Below are 20,307 nucleotides of genomic sequence, written 5' to 3'. Positions count from 1 at the left end.
TAGGTGCCAAGTCCTGTTGCCGAATGAAAGCTGCATCTGCATAAACTTGGGCAGCAGCAGGAAGCATGGTGTACGGCTGTGTTGACCTTTGACCTTGGAAAACACATTGTCATCTGGGCATAATATACAAGTTTCTCTTTTTGAATAGGATTAAAAAATAAATCAACTTTTTGATGATATTCTAATTGTATGACCAGCATCTGTACATGACACATGCTGAGTCCTGTGGGAAAGTGTTGCAGTGTTGCAATCGACTGAGCTAACAGGAGTATTGTATCTATTCAAAACCTCTGTTTCACTTCAAACTGTTTTAAAATAAAACCTTTTTAATGTTATCGTGCTGTTTTGAATTATATCACTGTATATTCAGCCAATTTGAAATATGTGCTCTTTTCATACATTATTATATATTATATATAATATTATATATGACATATATGTATAAACGCAAGAGTAATGAAAAGAGTTGTGAACCTACAGTCATTAGCAGCCGTTCACTTTTGGACAGAAGTTTTGCTTTAGTTGTGAGTCACAGCAGGTTGGTAGATACCTGCTTGATCTGCAGCCTACAGTATGCTCCTGTACCTCTTTCCTGATGGCAGGAGAGAGAACAGTCCATGAGAGGGGTGCTGAGGATCCCCCATGTTGGAAGCTGCTCTGTGTGTGCAGCATTGCTGATAAATCTCTTCCAGGAACGGGAGAGGGGCACCAACAATCTTGCTGGCAGTACTGACAATGCTGTAGACCCGTTGATGGTGCTGGGCTCTGCAGCTGCCAAACCAGGATGTGAAGCTGTGTGTTAGGATGCTTTCTATGGTGCCCCTTTAAAATGTGATTAGGTGATGAGTAGGATAACAGCACCTTTCGTCAAGATCAAGATAGGAATATGTTCTCCACCTGTAAATAATAATTTGTTGGACTTATTACTTTAGCTATTATTATGGATAATTATATTGTTTATGTATAGACTACCTTAATGTACAAAAAAAATGATGACTGATGACAAAGATGCTTGCTTACAGTACTGCTTACATTGTGGCCTGTAGCTCTGAAGACAAAGCTGGAAGAGGATAGTGTAAATGAACTAAAATAGAATTAATAATTTTTCATAAAAAACATTTACCTGTCCTTGTGCATGTAAGCAGGCCCGTTCAGAATCACTGACTCTACTTCATATTGGCACATCCATGAAGGCATCTGTAACCACTGACTTGAAACAACACTTATTAAAAGGATTAGTAATTTAATGTAGAATTTTATTTTCTAACAACTATTCACCCTATAACTACTTTCATTGACCTTGACACATAACTACATATTGAAATACTGCTTTGTATTTACATTGTTTTGTATTTTTCCTCTAATGGAACATGGAATATGACATACAGTACAGGGTATTGTTATAGGCCGTATAGAAATATGACTGTATATCACCAATGCCACCTATATATCATCATTTAATGGTTTAATATTCCAGTTCAGTGCCAATTGCTTGCGCTTGAGACATGATTTTTTGGAGACAGTTTATAATGTCTCCAGTCTCTGGAAACACATAATGTGTTAAATAAAAAAGTAACAATTTTTAGTGTGGAAAAGTAACACTTTTAGTGTGAAAAACCTGAACCAAAACACCTTAACCAACCATCTCCACACATCTTTTACACTTATATAATATACTTATATAAGTATAAGCATAAACCTTACGCCTACGCCACAAAATGATTCCTTAAGTTTCGTTTTGACCACACACAAGTACAAAAACACAAATGGAACTTACTGTAACTACTTAATAGCGTTATGGTATCTTACAGTTACACTATGTAATTGTGATAACTAAGATGAAAACATATGTTAAAGCAATGACATCACCTCAAAAGGTTTACGGCTTGGACCCAGTGTAAAACTGTAAAAACGCAGGTTTAATACACCAGTAAATAAGTTATTTCCTTTAGATGCCGCAAGATTTCCCGTAGACACCACGGCATGTGCCATTGGAACAGTAACATGTGCCGTAGATACCATGGCATGTGCCGTAGGAACAGCGGCATGTGCCGTAGATGCCTGGCATGTGCCGTAGATGCTATGGCATGTGCCATTGGAACAGTAACATGTGTTGTAGATGCCTGGCATGTGCCGTAGGAACAGTAACATGTGCCGTAGATGCCCTGGCATGTGCCGTAGATGCCTGGCTCTACTCAGACTAATACACACTTTCGGCTGTGATGTTTACTTAAGGTCTTGTTCTACAGTACAATGTGGTTCTAATGAGACTATTATTATAATTAGACTATTCGGGGGTAGACAGAAATAGAGAAATTTACAGAAACATTTTAAACCTTTAAAATACCAATACAACTGTTGTCTCCTGTAGCAGTGCAGTAAACTGCACTCTAAACTGTGTTCCCCAACTATAATGGAATTACATAGTCAGATTAAAACACCTGTACCTATGTAACATGTACTTGAATTATGCCAATCAGTGCTGCTGTATTTGTATGAAACCTGCCATTGGGAACAGCTTTAAACAGTGTTTGTTTTTCTCTTTGTGACTGACAGTTACATCTTTAGACTGAGCTGTACACGACTGGGCCAGTGGGCTATTGGCTACGTGACTGGTGACAGCAACATACTGCAAACCATCCCCCACAACAAACCTCTGTTTCAGGCCCTCATCGATGGCTACAGGGAGGGTTTGTATGTACCATGTAGCGCGACATGCATGCACGCATGCACGCACGCACGCACGCACGCACGCACGCACACACACACACACACACACTCACTCATACACACACACACACACAGTCGTGTTTGTCATCAACGTGGGGCCCCACCATTGTAGCCCCTTACCCTAACCCTAACCATCACAGCTAAAGGCAGACGTCTAATCTTTGCTCTAATCTAAACCAAACCTCAATTCTAACCTCAGCCCTAAAATCACATCTTGACCCTCATAAAGGCCTTTAAAGTTGTGGGGCCCACCCAAACGGCCCCATAATTGACCATAGGGCCTCACTTAGGTAGAAAAAAAAGGATTTTGGGCTGTCGTCCACCAACCATAGGATAGGTTCGATACCTTGCTTGGACCAAAATGTGATTGGGCAAGACACTGAACCCCAAGCTGCCACCGGTGTTTGTGTGTGTGAATGTGTTTGTGTGCGTGAATGAGTGAATTGAATGCAGTGTTTAAAGCACTTTGAGTAAAACCAGGTAGAAAAGCGCTGTACAAGTACAGGACCACACATGCACACATATCACATGTGTCAACCATGAGTCGAAATAGATTAAAAGTACTATTACAAGAAAAACCTTTCTTGCTGCTTTTCTGTTGTAGCTACTTGTTCCCTGATGGTCGCAGTTACAATCCTGACCTCACTGGTTTATGTGAGCCAATGCCTCATGATCACATCAAAGTGACACAAGTGAGTCTGAAAATTAACACGTTTCTGTCACTCCTATTTTAAAATGCATGTTTATCGTGTGACATGATTCACATCCTTCTAAACCTTTAGAACAACAATCATTTATAAAGTCATCATCATAAATAAAGGAGTTGTTGTCTCAGACTTAATGAACTGTAAATATGATTCTCTGCTTCAAACAGGAGCAGTATGACCTGTACTGTGAGATGGGCTCCACCTTCCAGCTTTGTAAAATTTGTGCTGAGAACGACAAAGATGTCAAGATTGAACCTTGCGGTCACCTTATGTGTACTTCCTGTCTCACAGCCTGGCAGGTATTTTAATGAGCTCAAATACATTTTCATATCATGTCTTTGAATCTGAGTTTAAATATGAGTCTGTCGTTTCTTTGTACAATTTGTATGTAAATCATAATCAAATCCAGAGAAAGGTGGAAAAGTAGCATCTTTTCAACTGAGAGGGAAGTGCACAAAAGAACAGAGTACAGTCAGTCCTAGAATCTTGTAATGCTGTATTGTATATGTCAACCCTAGCAGCACACTCTGGCTTAATTTGATTCAGCCCAAAGACAAAACATCCAGAGGCAAACAAAGGGTGTAGGTCAATGCAGTGAACAATGTATAGGAAAAAAAACAAGCAAAAACACAGAGAAGCTTCACCCACCTGTGAATTAGGGAAAGCAGTGTCATAAATGACTCTGAACTGTGCCTTGAGGTAACTGACTCACCTGCTAATTGTCTCACTGACTCACTTACTGACATTATTAATTAGAAATTACTGAAGACAGCAATGTTTAGTATCAGAGCAATTAGGCCTACATTATTATTCACTACCTAGATGTTGTAGGATTATATTATATTATATTATATTATATTATATTATATTATATTATATTATATTATATTATATTATATTATATTATATTATATTATATTATATTATATTATATTATATTATATTATATTATATTACAGATATATCAAATGGGGATTTTTGGTACATAAAATATAGGTCTGACCTGTCCATGTCAGCACTGTCCTGAACATGGCCCAGGTCTCGACTTGTATCATTTAGAATACTTACTCTGAACGCAACTATGAGCACAGCACTCCCAGAGCTTAGTTTGACCAGTGCTTTCTCACCCACAAACTCGGGTGAGTGTTGAAGTCTTGTCTCCACATTAGTAAACCTGAGTCACACAGAGGAAAATCTCCTACTTCGACCCCGTGAGTAACAGCAGCAGTTTAATCACGCCATGACTCTGTAATGGTTCCCTGCTTATCCAAGTGGAACAGACAGTCACACACAGCTGGCTGATGATCTGTGTAATTCAATTACCTGATGGCTTTGATCTTGAGCATGTGGGGGCACATGAGGATTCCCTAGTTCTACTGTAGCTATTAGTGTCCTCTTACAGGAAATCAGTGCATAGAAATTACTCACAGGGACTTGTGTGCCATAGTTTGACCAGATTGTGAATCACATTATGTACATTTTTAATATCTTACTGATGACAGTGTGTCTTTGGTGCATCTCCGTATACAGTACCATAAGGCTGTAACAAACACAGTTTTGTTCTGTGTAAACATCGTGTGCTTTTTATTATAGCAACTGACGTAGTGGAGTCTGTTTGAGAGTGGCTGGCATGTGGCCTGCAAATGATCTACATGATCAATGATCTGATGATCAAACATGAATTAAGGGAGGAAAAAGGGACAAATACAGCAATAGTTGAGCAAATAAGTATTCCCAAGTAATCTACATTTTTGTTTATCAGATGAAAAATGAAGTTACTGTTAAATGATTTTCCTCCCTGTTTAAGGAATCCGATGGTCAGGGCTGTCCGTTCTGCCGTTGTGAGATAAAAGGTACAGAACCCATCATTGTTGATCCCTTTGATCCAAGACATGAGGGCACCAAATGTTTCTTCTTGGACCAGCAAATCTGCCAAATGCTCGAACTGGATGATGAAGAAGACAGAGAGGACTGTCTGGTCATGAATGGACTGGCTAATATCAGAAAGGTAAGAAATAAAGTTATTGAAATACGATTTTCCAATGTGACATTTAGCAAACTGAAATGCTAGTAGTTATTGAAATGATCCATCAGACACTGTACCAATACTGATTCAGTATGGACCCGTGTAAATTAGGGGCATTGTGTCTCTGTTTATACTACTGTATATATAGGTGTATATACTATAACTTGATAAATAAGAACCCACATTCTGACTGAAGAGATGATGTTTTCTTCAGCACTGTGTCGAGCGCCAGAATTCGCCCATGATGTCTCCCACCTCTTCACCTGTCAGCCAACACAGAAAGGGCCACGGAGGAGATCTGGGACACTGCGTCCAGCACCTCAGCCTCCCTCCTGTCCCTCCCAGACTCGACCTTATTCAGAAGGGTGCCATCTGCTCCCCGTCTGCTAGTCCCACTAGCTCTCCGAAGGTTAGTGACAATCTTTCTCCAAATAAAAAGTGGTTAACCTTTGTTTTAGGACATGTAATCACTAAAGTCAAGTGTCAGTGGCCTGTCACAGCTTTAAAGTGTCTCTTTGTTATTCTAGTCTTCACCAGGCATGTCCAGGAGAAAAGACAAGCCTCTACCGGCTCCACCTCCACCCCAGAGGGAACCTCCACTACCTCCACCTGAGCGCCCCCCTCCCATACCATCAGAGTCACGCCAATTTTGGCTCCCCACTTCATCTTCCACTTCTTCCTCAATGTCGTCTTCCAGCAGTGGAATGTCTGACCCACAGATCCCCCCTGAGACACGCTGCCACAAAGACAGCAATGTGACAGAAGCTGAAAAGCAGGCCCAGTTTGGGCCCAATGGCCCTTCACACGGAAGACGACTCAGTTGTCCATCTGCTGGATCTGGGAAGACATATCACCAAATGGAGGGGCCAAGACATTCTGAGAACTGCAAGGTAGAGATTTTAATGTATGTGTGTAGGTGTTTGTGTGGGTGTGTGGTTTGTTACAGGTTAATAGGGTGACCCAAAATGCTAATGAGTTACATCTTTATTTGAACTGTAAAATGCAATAGAAATGATAAAACCCTCCCCTGGGAAGTGTAACAGTGACATCAGGTGAGGACACTCAACAGACAGACTGTTAGTATGACCTGGGTTTTGTTTCTGCTCGTCTTTTGTCCTATATGGATATTCACGCTGTCCAGTGTCTCATGACCAGTAGTCATAACACATAACTGATGTATGTGCTTTAATGCATCTTTTGTGTCTCTGTAGCCCTGTGTCAAGAACTTCGAGGAGCCTAACAGTAACACCCCTACCAGCAGCAGCATCATCCAGTGGGTTGACCTCACTTAGTCTTTTTTAGAAGCTTTCTCGTATTTACTACTGAACAAACGTTCTTCCCTTACGAAGGTAATTTGGTTGGAGATAGAACACTGGGTGTGTTCTGGAATCTGGAACCATTAACTTAAACAGGCATCATGTGTGTCTTTGCCTTGAAGACACTCAGTATTGTGGAGAGTATTTAAGTCTGTTTCTGTTGTTACCTAGATCAGAGTAGTTATGTCTGCTGTCAGCCTTTAAAATGTTACATGCAAAATTGCATTGTATTCATTTTTACATTATTATATTATGCTGTGGGTATGTTGTGTAGAGCTGAGTGCATCTCTAACATGTTTGTCTCAGTTCTCATCATTAATAACAGATCACTGTCATGTCCACACACCCTTCGACCCTTTCAACAGTCTTGCTGCAGAACGACAGCACAGGGCCATGAAGATGATGAATGATGACTATCAGATCCCTTCTTCGCATCTGTCGCTGAGCCAGACTCCTGTCTGCATATTTTCACCCAGCAGGTACTGACCCTCTCTGTATTGAGCCTAGTGTACTGATGACAGCTGTCAACCAAACAATGTGCTCTGTCATGTAGGCACTTGGGTGATGAATCTTCTGAGTCCAGCACTGGTGAGAAGAAGCTGCACGCCCCTGAGCCTAGTGAGACCTCACTTTAGTGTTACAGCATAAGAACACGGCAGCAGCTCATTTCACATTTGCTGATCTTTTTCAGGTGGAAACACAGAGGTGGCCGAAGCATTAGCATCATTCCCCTCCAGCACCATCACAACACCCTCTGACTATGATATTTTGTTGCCCCCACAAGGTAACCTGTCAGAGCCACGGTACCAACTTGCCAAGTCTGTGATCACTTGCTCTGCCCCTTCAGGGTTGCCTACTGTACTTGCTGTACTACAGCATCCTGCCATATCACATGTTTTGCTGCTGTACATGGATGCACATTCACCAGTTACACAGCATAATCACATTTTGTGCTTGTCTGTGGTTTGTGTTGTGTTTCAGCATTAGAAGACCCCTTCAACAGCCTTCCTCCTTCCCAGCCCCCTCCTCTGCCTCCCCCTCCTCCACCAGAGCGACACAGCTTCATTGATCTTCCCTGCTCGTTATCCGCTTCATCCTGCACCTTCTCCATATCTTCACACCGGCCCTCATCTGGGCATAACCATTTGCTATTAACTTCTGGTGAGCTTGTCATTCAGATACAATGACACAGTAATATATCATTCACAGCATTACTTACTCAAGTGCTGAGTATTAGATAGCAACAGGCTTGTTTACCTGACTCTGTGTGTCATGTGTGGTGCAGACAAAGCGCTGGACATTCTGAACAGTGCTGCTCCTCCACCTCCAACCAGATGGCAAACAGAAAATGTTAAAGGATCCAGAGGTGGATCCAAGCATGATCGTCTATCATCTCAAGGTATTGCTGCATTGCTCTCCAGTTAAAGCATCCAGTTGCTTTACCAGGACATATAAAGGCCTATATATGTGGCTCTGTCAGATTATCTAGTTTTTAAAACCAACTGTAGAATAAAAACCAGAAGTGTGGTTACTGGTTAATTTCATATATGCTGGTTTCTGACCAGAGTTAACACACATAAACAACATAAACTGCATCTCCACACCTGACTTCCCACATCAGACACTAACTGCATAACTGTTTCAGTGGTTTCAGTGGCTTTGAACTGCTGTCACCTGCTAAAACAATTCATCTTCTCTGTGTTCTTTCTGTGTAACTGGCTGATTTTTCTACTGATGTTATTTGTTATCAACAGTTTCCTTAGAGTGTTTGCAGGCCCCTTCCAGGCCCCCTAAGCCTCTCCCAAGGAGGATTACTCCAGACGTTCATGCAGGGAGACCGCAGAACCTGGAGTCAGAGAGCACAGATGCAAAGATTGCCCAGCTGATGGGTGAGGGATACTCCTTCGAAGAAGTGAAGCGAGCAATGATGATTGCCCAGTACAAAGTGGATGTGGCTCGAAATATTCTCAGAGAATTTGCTTTAGTGGCTCCAAGACTGAACCTGTAATTCCCAAGCCATAAAGCTGTGCTGGAATGGGTATAATAAAAGGGCTTCCTCATTCTGCCTGGCTTTTCCCAACAGTGTCTAAAACGAAAAGATGTACGAAGCAAGACCAAGGGAAAATAATATGGTAATATGTGGTGACAGGAAGCAGTAGCTTGTTGTTTACAATGGGCTTTAAATTATTGTGACATGCTGCTTCTACATACTGCAACCCTCCAGACTGGTAGGTTCTCTGCTCCAGAGAACCAGGTGGTTTCAGCTACCTGGTATTGTCATTGGCACTTACACCCAGTGGGGGGAGCCAAACCCCACACTTCTGACTCCCTTCAGGGTCTGTGCTTGACTGCTGTGCTTCTCTTCCCTTTGTTGTTGCCTTTTACAGAGTATGTACCTTACTGTTTGCTGAGTCTGAGTAACTCAACAACAAGCTCTGGTGAGTGAGTGGTTTGATGGATCCAGAGGAAGCTTTATTGATTTATGTCTCATCATCTGAGGTCTTGTGTTACTTGACCAAAGATTTAGTTCAGTGGTAACTCAACAAGCTTTATTTGTTTTTGAAGGTGTTCCTCCTTCATCCACAAGGCTTCTTGAGTACTGACTGACTGACTGACTGACTGACTGACTTACTGACCACCGACTCATGGACAGGCCTCATTTTCAACTCCATGCTCCAGCTTATAGACTGCCATGTATAATCTGACTGTTTTAGAGCTTCTGATCCTGTGGCTGCTTTTACTTGTTCAACTGGGTTTCACATAATCAAGGCTTCTTAGAACTGAACAGTGTTTGATTCATCTTCCTTCAAAAACAAAAGTTGATCATCTTTGAGAACAAAGAAAATTATGGCATTACCTCAAATAACCTCTTATGAGTATTAAAGCACATTTTAAGTCAACTGACCTTTGTCCATTTTTTTGCTTTGTGTGAGCCAACACTCTGATAACATGCAGACACAAAACATGAAGCCAAATGTTCCAAAACTTCCCAGGTGACTCACTTAGATAAAACTGAAATCAAACATGTTGTAATATATGGGATAGTTATCAACAGATCCCAACCTCTACCCTTAGAAGTATTGAAGATAAAGACATTACCTGTTTTAGCACATTTATTATAATCAAGCTTTCACAGTATAATTACGTTGTCATAAATGGTACAAAGCTGTTATTTGGCAGATGTGCTACCTTCCGTGCAGATCAACATCTTCAGTGAAATATTGTTTATTATTGTTTCAAAAATATGCTGAAACATAAAACATGAAAGTTGCCACATCTGCCAAATATCAACTTTTTATTTATATATGTTGAAAGTTGTTTTTGTGATGGAATGATGGTTGAAAATTTCTCTGGATGGATCTTCCAAACTATTATTGCTGGAGGACTAGAATTTGGGATGTGTGCTGATAACTTTAGGGTGACCTTCATATGGAACAATCCAGCAGTTCTTAGTGAATGTGAAATATTGGTTATTCACTCATCTGGTTAATGTCACCTTTAACCCTCTATTGCACTGTTTTTGTTAATTTATTTAGATTTTGTCCAGTAGAAGGTGGCCTTAGTTGCAACAGGCAGTTGTCTTTGATCAATATTTCATATGTTGACAATGTGTACGTAATGTGCAATTAATTCATAGTTTAATATAACTTTGATATGTTATTTACACAAATAGGTAAATAAAAAGTTTTTAGTTTTATTTGCTTTGTTTGTGTGTGTGCTGCACTGGTTCTCCACCACAAACACTTAAACAACTAGATAAAGCATTTCCATAGGAAAACGTACAGTGAATGCCTCCATGCTGAATGTATTGCTGAAGAATTGCTGGAAATAGTTGAAAATTTTAAAGCATATCTGAAAGTAGCTTAAACACATAAAAAACAGATGATTGCGTCTGAACAGAACTGGGTGTTGTTTAAACAGAGCTGAATATTTTCAGAAGAAGCTAGCGCAGTTGAATTTCAAATTAAGGATAGTTCAAAGAGATCTGTTGAAATTCAAGATATGCTAAAATGAAGGAATTACATTACATTACTGAAACTAGTCGATGATTTGAATGTATAGCTGATCAGATCTGCACAGAAGAAGTTGCAGAGCTGAATGTGCACAAATAAAACAAAAGCAGTTTGATTTCACTTAGAAGTGTTTTACACGCGACAACAGTGCTGTAAATCTTTTTTCTGAAGAAAGCTTAAAGACTTGCTGCAGCGGGGTTTTGAACCTGGAATTCCTGCATTAGGGTCTTGCTGTCTTGCCACTGGGCCAAACTAGCTGCTCTTATCACTGCTTAGAGTGGCTGTATAGCTCCTACTCTAAAAATTAAACTTTCTAAAACTTCTTCATATATGATATCGATTACCAAGGTAGTGATACATTAAGGATATGACTCACTTTATCTGGGAAATAGAAATATTTATACAATAATATGATTGCATATACATGCCTCAGACAGGAATCAAACCCAAATGTCCCACTCCAGAATCAAGAAATTAAACCACTTTGCTACCTAACACAGTGGCTTCAGGATGACTTGGCTGAAAAGTTTCCTCAAATGAAAACAAATCCTTAGTCATTTTATCATGTTTATTTTATTAAACAAACACTTGAAATTTGCAACAGTGCCAAAACGCTAAACCTAAAGCAAATGAGAATATTTTAATACAAAATCATCATCACTCATTGCAATTTCAATTTTAACATATTGTACTGGCTCACAGCAGTAAGTCCCGCCCTGAGCCGCTAAGGCTTATGGGTAAAACCACCGTTGTTGTGTTTGTAGTCTTATAGTTAAAGTTAGGATTCAAAAAAATCTCTGTGCTTTGAGGCAGATACAGACTAAAGTGTAGTTTTGATAGCTTAGCCAGGCACATCATTGGTAAGAAGACAAGTATGACTACAAACGTGTGAAGAAAATACGTTGATAGAGTGAAAACTGTGGCTGTAGTGACGAGTTAAAGAGAAGTTCTGGTGTAAGAAAGCGCCTCTTCACACTCTAGCTGTGGCATTCCCCACTCAATTAGACGCAACACACACTAATGGAAAAGCTGAGAATTCCTAAAAAAAACACCCTATGCTTAAACTGCTATAACTCAGAATCTGTTAAAGAAATCAAAAAGCTAAACAAGACTTTAATAGTTGAATAGTTGAAGATTGTTTTGTAGTTCAAATGGTGTCTGTAGCTTAATGTGTGTTGAAGTGGTTAAAGCTGAAAGCAGACAAAGCTGAAGAGGATTTGAAATCCTTCTTCCATTCATTTCAATGGGGAAAAAAAGTTGAAAAAAGCTTAATAACTTGAAAAATATAAAATATACAAATGTGAAAAATAATAGCACACTTCTCCTTAAAAACCTGAACATTTTGATATTGGAATGGTTTCTGTAGCTCAAAGGATGTGGGAGTAGTTAGATCCGGTCCGCTTGCCCTGTTTATAAAGTTTTGACATATTGAAACCACCAGTCCGTTCAAACTGCAGATAATGCGCTCGGCAGTCACGTGACGTATCAACGCCTCTCGCTCTCATTGGTAGTGATTCGGAACGTGCTCAAGATTCTGCTTGACGACACTTCCGCTTCAAGAGATCGACGCTGAGTCGAGTGGGAGGTCTCGAGTTGGACATCTCTACTGGGAACACTGACACAGCGAGGCAGCCAGCAGCAGGAAGATCTGACAGCTGGGAAACCTGACAGCTGCGCAGAGTAGAAGAACTGCTTGCTAATGGAAACAACTGAATATCCCTGTGCTGAATTCCACCGCTATCGGTTTCTGTTGGATCAAGTTCTGGATTGTACTGCTGTTGACGCATCATCAAATTTGTGCTACGCAGTGTGGAAACTAGGACAACTGGAAACTAGCTTCAGGATACCAAGAAGAAACGTAACAACACAGCAAGAACAGAATGGTCAAATTAGCACCGAGTAAGTAAAACCTTTTTTGTTTGAGCTTGTAAAGTCAAATTTGTATAAAGTTACGACCTAATGACTGTGTGCTTTGGCTTGTCAGGAGTAGCGCTAGCTTATTGTGCTAACGTTAGCCTGTGCATTAGCTTGGCTGGTATCAACTCGAACACTAATTCAGTAATTAATTTCATCCTTTGGTAGGTAATATCAGCCGGCTGCATATCACCACAGAGACTCTTTTAAAGGACAATCGTCTTGTTTTGCCAGCCACTACTAGCAGATGACGAAAAGAAGAGTTTTGGTTTAATGAAGAATGGGATTTTTTTAACATCTGTCTGCTTTGATCCAAAATATAAAGTCTGCTAAACGGGGTAGAAACGATGTCGTTATTCAAAAACACTTGAAATGTAACGTTTAAGAACTTAAGGCAATGTCCGAATGTTTGTCTGTAAACCGAATGAGTAACATGCCCCACAGAACCAGGTGCGTACAATTACCGCAGTTTGTTATGTTCATCAGGGTAATGCCTTCCTTGTGTTATAGGATATGACCATTTTCACCCACAATTCGTGAAATATTTCTAATCATATTTTACTGATCACTTCATTAGGCCTTCAAGAGCCAACCAGGTTATGAAAGACTCTACACAAGTGAACAAGAATGACTTCTTGTAGTGTTATTTCAATACTAGATAGGGTTGTATTCATGAGGGGGCTGTGAGTATATGGAGAAAATATGTGAGTTACTATGTGAGACATTAAACACTGGAGAAAACAATGTGGTTATCCGATATATTTATTCACAAAATAAAGTTTGCCAAAAATTATTTAACAATGAACAAAAGAGCACAGATAAATACTAAATTAATCATCAAATATTTCAAATGGGCATAGGTTTACTTCTCGAGTATAAGTGATGCAATTTCCACAGGCCTTAAACTCAACTGTAACAGGTCCTTTGTTGAGCTCAGGATCCAAAGGCTCCCACTTGGCCTTTTCAATTTTAAATATTTCGTTGCTGGCCAACAGCAGCTCCACCATCCCTTCAGAGGTGGACTCCATGACCCCAACAATTTCTCCAGTTGCATCTGTCTCTGTTGTCATCGCCTGTTGAGAATAAATGGTGGTAGGTTTCATGTGCTCATATTAGAACAGTGATGGTGGGAAAACCTAGGGGTTTACTGACTCCAGCTGCTCCGTACTATCCTGTAAACCCCATTATTATTGTATTAGGATGCTTTTTTAGCCATATTGTTAAAAAGACATAGCTATGTATTTATGGGCTAATATTTGTACATCTTAGTAGTGTGTTCTTTGCTTTAAACAGGCTTATCGCAAATTTTGTGTAGGTTGTAGACTGCAGCTGAAGTCCATATGAGCTGTGTCTACCTTTAAGGTGGGACACCCTAATATGGGACCCCAGCTGCACGTTTTCCACGGCCGCCTCCCTCCACAGAGTCAATGCCACTTGTGTGGTGTCCTGTCAAAGACAATATATTATTTGATGCAGAGACTTGAGCAAGCACAGATTACTTTCAATCATTTCATAACTGTGAGCCCTAGCATTTGTCCAGTAGTGTGTGTGTGTGTACATTTTGTTTTATTAAGCAATGGGAATAGAATTAAGCTTTTTAACTTTGTCATCAATAGAAAGTAACTGTTGCTCAAAATGGCATAAACAAACTAAACAACAAATGTAATGATTTGATGTGGACAGTGTACTGTACCTTCTGCAATGTTATGTTTTTAAGGGGAACAGCCTCCTTCCCCGACTCCACTTTCTTCACAGCTGACACCTGAGAAGAAGGAAGAAAGGATGACTGATGAGTTAGGCAACAATTTATTCATAATATTAAGAGAATGTAGTTATCCACAATTTGAAGATTAGACAACATCAGTATTAATCCACTGTCTTTATTGGTATTATGAAGTTGATTGACTGATATTATGAATTGACTTACCTCAATGACCTCCCCTTCCACTGTCATGAGTCCTGGAGTTGTAGCACACTGGCATAGGGGGGTGAGTGGTGACGAGGGGTGAAGGAGGCTTTTTCCCTCCTCTATCAGAGTGTCAGTCATGCTGACTGGAGCACTCCTGAAGAACTGTGTCTCCCTGGTAATGTGTAGGATGAATGGGGGTGCCTGCCCCCGCAGGGCCTACCCCCTGAGGATATAACTGGTCTCTGGGGCCATTTTGTTTACAAACTCTTCATAAAGAGTAATCTTTTGTATAGATTTGCCATCTGATATGGCAACAATTCTGTTATTTTTAGTTGTGCTGGGTTTGGCCATATTTTCATTGAACACCCAGGACACAACTTTTGGTTGGTCCAGTACAGCTACCACATATTTTTAATGGCGGTGGCCTGAAATATGGCAAGTTAGGCTTAGTCCATATAAGACTGTGCAAGTCCATTCTGAAATGACAAAATAAACAGTGTTAAAAATAGGGTAATAGCAAGACACAGATGAAATATTCATGAGCTTACATGAGTTATAGTACATATACCGTAGGGCTGAAATTATTTTTTTTAATTGTAGCACTGGGGGACATGGCAGTACATTAGTATACATTAGTTTTCTTTTACAATGTTTTTATGAGGTATGTATTACACTGAACTCAGAATGAAGCTAAAATCTCATTTGGAGAGCCATTTAGGCTTTAAACCAGGGGCAGGCACTGAGGACCACTGTCCTGTTGGTTTTCCAATTCTCAGTGCTGATTACCTTCATAAGGCGTGTTAATCAGCAGCCAACTGACACGCCTGAATTATATAATCAGTATTGGCTAGGGTAGGCAGAGTTGCAAAACCTGCAGCACAGTGGTCTTTAAATTGAATACCCCTGCTTTAAACTGAAAACATTTTTTATCATTTCATCATTTATAAGCTTCTTTTTTTCCTCAATCTTAAATATAGATGTTTTCCATTAAACTATTTAAACTATAAATTTAGCACAAACAAACAATTCTTGACCAATATGAGCATAAACTATTCACAAGAGTGACTTAAATAAATTTAACTATATATCAAAGAATGTTTGATACACTGCTTTAAAAGTTTTACTTACCTTAAGCTCTGCAAGGTAGAAGATGTTGATATTGCCTAGATGATGGATGTCCAATGCTGGTCTGAGTGCTGCTGCTACTACTCCTACTAGTAGCTACTTTCCAACTCTCTCTGCTAAATACCTTGATCAGTTAGCTGCTGATTGACCGACACACCTGATCAAGGTAATTAGTAGAGAGAGTTGGAAAACCAGCAGGACAGTAGCTCTCGAGGACCAGGACTCGCAATCCCTGACACAAACAAGCAGTAAAACGCTCCAAAGCCCTCGCTTCCCTATATAATATTAAAACAGTAATTTGGTGTTTCAAAATTTAATATAATTTAATATTATCGATAATAATTATAATTATTATATTATATTTTTATTATTATTTTTTTTTTATAATTTTTTTTTCTCCGGCGCCGGTCGAGCTGGCTGTTGGTTACAACAGCTCCTGTCCTCTTACTTCTATTTATTACTTTGTTCACTTATTTAAGTTTACCTGTCTAGTGTTTTGTTAGTAGCATTATTGTACACAACCTGTACACAGCTTTTATATAGTTTTTCTAAGTTTGGCGCAGTACAAACGCTGTTTTTAAAGCTACGATGTGCGTCGGGGTCAGAGCGCGCATTGTTTACACCGCGGAGCAGCTGATCGCGCTGCGCAGCGCCGTAGTTCTGCCCAGAGACAGACACGAGATCACCGCTGAGGTGCTGGTGAAGTCCCGACGTGGGCGCCGCGCCGGAAAACTACGACGGGAGAAAACGAGACGCTTCAGGTCCTCTGTCCCCTCCGTCATCATGGGGAACGTGAGATCTCTCGCCAACAAGATCGACGAGCTCCCGGCGCTCACACGGTACCAGCCGGAGTACAGAACCAGCAGCGTTCTGCTGTTCACGGAGACCTGGCTGACGTCACTCATCCCGGACTCGACTGTCGCACTGGACAATTTTCATCTGCTACGTGCGGACAGAATGGAGAACAGCGGTAAGAGGAAGGGAGGCGGTCTGGCTGTGTTTGTGAACATCAGGTGGTGTATGCCAGGACATTGCACTGTCAAAATGAAGCTGTGTAACAGAGACATTGAGCTGTTGGCGGTGGGCATGAGGCCATTCTACCTGCCACGGGAGTTCACACACGTTATAATAATTGCTGTGTACGTCCCACCCTCCGCTAACGCTGACACAGCTTCTGAGACCCTGCTCTCAGTCACCAGCAGGCTGCAAACACAGCACCCACAGGCCCTCTTCCTGATCTCTGGGGACTTTAACCATGCACCTCCTTCAGCTGCTCTGTCTACATACACCCAGTATGTGACCTGCCCCACCAGAGACAATAAAACACTGGACTTATTCTACGCCAACACCAAAGAGGCCTACACTGCATCCTCCCTCCCACCGCTGGGCAGAGCTGACCACAACATCCTGCATCTCCTGCCTGTGTATAAACCTGTTGTACACAGGCAGCCGGTGGTGCCCCGCACAGTGAAGAGGTGGAAGCTGAGAGCGAGGAGGCTCTCAGGGACTGTTTTAACACCACTGTGTGGACGGAGCTCTGCAACCCACATGGGGAGGACATTAACGCAATAACAGACTGTGTAACGGACTACATCAACTTCTGCTGTGAAAACACTGTTCCCACCAGGCGGGTTCGGTGTTTCACCAATAACAAGCCGTGGGTCACCCCTGATATTAAAGCTCTGCTAAAAGGAGAAGAAGAGAGCATTTAAATCAGGGGACAGGGAGGAGCTGAGGAGGAAAATCTGTGAGGGGAAGTCCAGCTACAGGAGGAAGATGGAGGAGCAGCTGCAGCAGAACAGTGTCAGTGAGGTGTGGAGGAGCCTGAAAACCATCTCAGGCTTCAAAGCTCCACACCCACAGGCTGAGGGGGACCTGAGCTGGGTCAACGAGCTGAACTCATACTTTAATAGGTTTGACCAAGCACCCACTCACACCTCCCAGCAGCTGCCTCTAAACCTCATACCACTGGATTACCAGCCCCGACAGTCCTTCACACCTTTACACAAAGCCCTTTACCTTAAACCCGGCAGACTGGTGACTCATCCCAACAACACCCCCTCACTTCACACCACACTGAGACACTCCCTCAACCCCTATCCTTCTCCAGCACCCAGGTGAGAAGTGAGCTCAGAAAGATCAAGGCCAGGAAAGCAGCTGGACCAGACGGCATCAGCTCCAGACTCCTTAAGTCCTGTGCAGGCGAACTGTGTGGAGTTATGGAGCATGTCTTCAACCTGAGCCTCAAGCTGAGGGTGGTACCACAGCTCTGGAAGACCTCCTGCGTGGTACCAGTGCCCAAGACACTGCACGCCAAAGACCCCAGCAGCTTCAGACCAGTGGCCCTGACATCACACCTGATGAAGACACTGGAGAGACTGGTCCTGGGTCACCTCCGCTCTGCGGTGGGAACCTACCTGGACCCGCTGCAGTTCGCCTACCGACACGGCATAGGAGTAGACGACGCCGTCATCTTCCTCCTACGTCAAACTCTTTCTCACCTACAGAAGCCCGGCAGCACTGTGAGGATCATGTTCTTTGACTTCTCCAGTGCCTTCAACACCATCCAGCCGGTGCTTCTGAAACACAAACTGGAGGAGGCTGGTGTGGACCTTCATCTGACGGAGTGGATTATGGACTATCTCACAAACAGGCCTCAGTTTGTCATAACACGGATGCACTGTACAGGAAGGGTCAGAGCAGACTCTACCTGCTGAGGAGACTGCGGTCTTTTGGAGTGAGAGGGCCACTCCTAAAGACCTTCTATGACTCTGTGGTGGCATCAGCCATCCTGTACGGTGTGGTCTGCTGGGGCAGCAGCATCACAGTGAGGGACAGGAAAAGACTGGACAGGATCATCAAGAAGTCCAGCTCTGTCCTGGGCTGCACTCTGGACACGGTGCAGGAGGTGGTGAGAGAAGGGTCCTGGCTGAACTGACATCCATCATGGACCAGGACTCTCACCCACTGGAGGACTCACTGTCTGCTCTGGAGAGCAGCTTCAGTAGCAGACTGATCCACCCTCGCTGTGTGAAGGGGAGATATCGTAGATCCTTCCTACCTGCTGCTGTCAGACTGTATAAATCAGAACTGTTGACCATGTCCCACTACAGTCACTCACCCACTGCATCAGTGGTTTATATAGCAACCTGCTCTGCACAATATTTGTGTAAATCTGTGAACAATCATGTATATTGTTACCGGTAAAAATCTTATACCCATTACTGTGCAATAACCCTGCAATGACCTCATACTCACTCTAACTGTACTGTACTGCTTTGTACTGTGCCAACACAAACTGTTCTGTACCTGTATTCTCGCTCATCTGTACTGCTGTTGTGAGACGTAATTTCCCCACTGCGGGACTATTAAAGGTTTTTTTTATTCTTATTCTTCTTATTCTTATTATAATTTAATAATTTACAATTGGATCATTGTCCACAAGAGACACACAAATAAGTATATTGTGTTTGTCATAAAGACAAATAAATGTTTAGGTTATATTCATGCATAAATTAATGTTACGTTCCCTAAAATCTATATGTTGTGTGGTGGTAATGCTGTAGCAATCCACGTCTGGACTGAGGTAACCTGAACTACATGTGAACTTAACTCCCTCCTTTGAAGAGCCCCTAAGTCCCTTTCAGTCCCCAGAATCTTTTTCCACAACAGGAGACTGGCTTCTATCACCACAGGCACCAATTGACGCCAACATCCCAAAGGTCCATATCAAAGAACCATGAGTCCACTTTGTTGATCTACCTGTAAATCCCTCAGGATTCCACCTCTGCTTATCATGCCAAGAGGAGAGGCTGTCACATTTATCACCAAGAAGCTGTCTCTCACAGAACTGGGACCACCAGCCATAAAATGTGGAATGTGCTCATTAAAGAGAACAAGAGACTTCATTTGGACACAAGTTCTGGTTCAGACGCACCAGAGCTTTCAACTTCCATGAAACTGATGTCATTGTATTCTGTGGACAAAATGTTTTCATTTGATATTAGATTGGTTTCTGTGTGATGTTCAATGCCTGATCTACAGATTTGCCAGGAAATTCCTAAAGTTACAAAGGGACTTCAACTCATCACCATGCTTTCCTTTGTGTGTAGACACAAAGTTGAAATAGAGAGACTCACCTTTTTTACTTCTTTTAATCTGTGCAACATACACATGGACTATTTCCACCAGCTACAATTATTTTATTATTGTATCACATTTTTAAGTGTTACAATTGTTTAATTAGTAATGTCCAGATTAGGTCATTTATAATTTGATTTTGCTTGCATTTATTATTCATGTATGTTTTAGTGTTTACTGGGTGTTGCATAAGACAAGACCAGGCATCATGAATAACATTTAATTTGTTACAGCATTGTAAGGGACCACATATAAGACCTTAAGATTCTATGCAGTTAATGTTGCTGTTTAACCATTCCGACTTCTCTGCTTATTTGAGTGTCAAAGTGATCATTACATGTTTATTGTGTTATGGTGTGATGGAACTTTGAGCGTGATGAAAAGAGGAAAGCTTAGTTATCCCAGATTTAGGAGCGATCCAAACAAA

The 20,307-nt window shown here is 41.6% G+C and overlaps 1 protein-coding gene across 6 annotated transcripts in view; it reads left to right on the top strand.

Moving 5' to 3' along the window:
• Positions 1–9,683, top strand: part of cblb (Cbl proto-oncogene B, E3 ubiquitin protein ligase) — an 84,633-nt gene extending 74,950 nt beyond the window's left edge. For 5 of the 6 annotated variants that reach the window (XM_029173226.3, XM_055514363.1, XM_029173222.3 and 2 more), the window contains 13 exons: positions 2,557–2,694; positions 3,335–3,422; positions 3,605–3,736; positions 5,245–5,445; positions 5,678–5,872; positions 5,991–6,353; positions 6,675–6,736; positions 7,145–7,258; positions 7,333–7,397; positions 7,471–7,563; positions 7,761–7,940; positions 8,065–8,178; positions 8,534–9,683. In XM_029173226.3, the coding sequence (XP_029029059.1) occupies positions 2,557–2,694; positions 3,335–3,422; positions 3,605–3,736; positions 5,245–5,445; positions 5,678–5,872; positions 5,991–6,353; positions 6,675–6,736; positions 7,145–7,258; positions 7,333–7,397; positions 7,471–7,563; positions 7,761–7,940; positions 8,065–8,178; positions 8,534–8,787 (1,999 nt within the window). In that variant the 3' untranslated portion in view covers positions 8,788–9,683. The remainder of the gene's footprint in view (positions 1–2,556; positions 2,695–3,334; positions 3,423–3,604; positions 3,737–5,244; positions 5,446–5,677; positions 5,873–5,990; positions 6,354–6,674; positions 6,737–7,144; positions 7,259–7,332; positions 7,398–7,470; positions 7,564–7,760; positions 7,941–8,064; positions 8,179–8,533) is intronic. The other variant, XM_029173225.3, reaches the window with a different exon arrangement.
• Positions 9,684–20,307: the final 10,624 nt, after the last annotated feature.

The sequence above is a fragment of the Betta splendens genome, chromosome 14 (genome assembly GCF_900634795.4).
Source record: "Betta splendens chromosome 14, fBetSpl5.4, whole genome shotgun sequence".
In the NCBI taxonomy this organism is placed as follows: Eukaryota; Metazoa; Chordata; class Actinopteri; order Anabantiformes; family Osphronemidae; genus Betta; species Betta splendens.
This window is presented reverse-complemented; position numbering and strand designations above follow the sequence as displayed.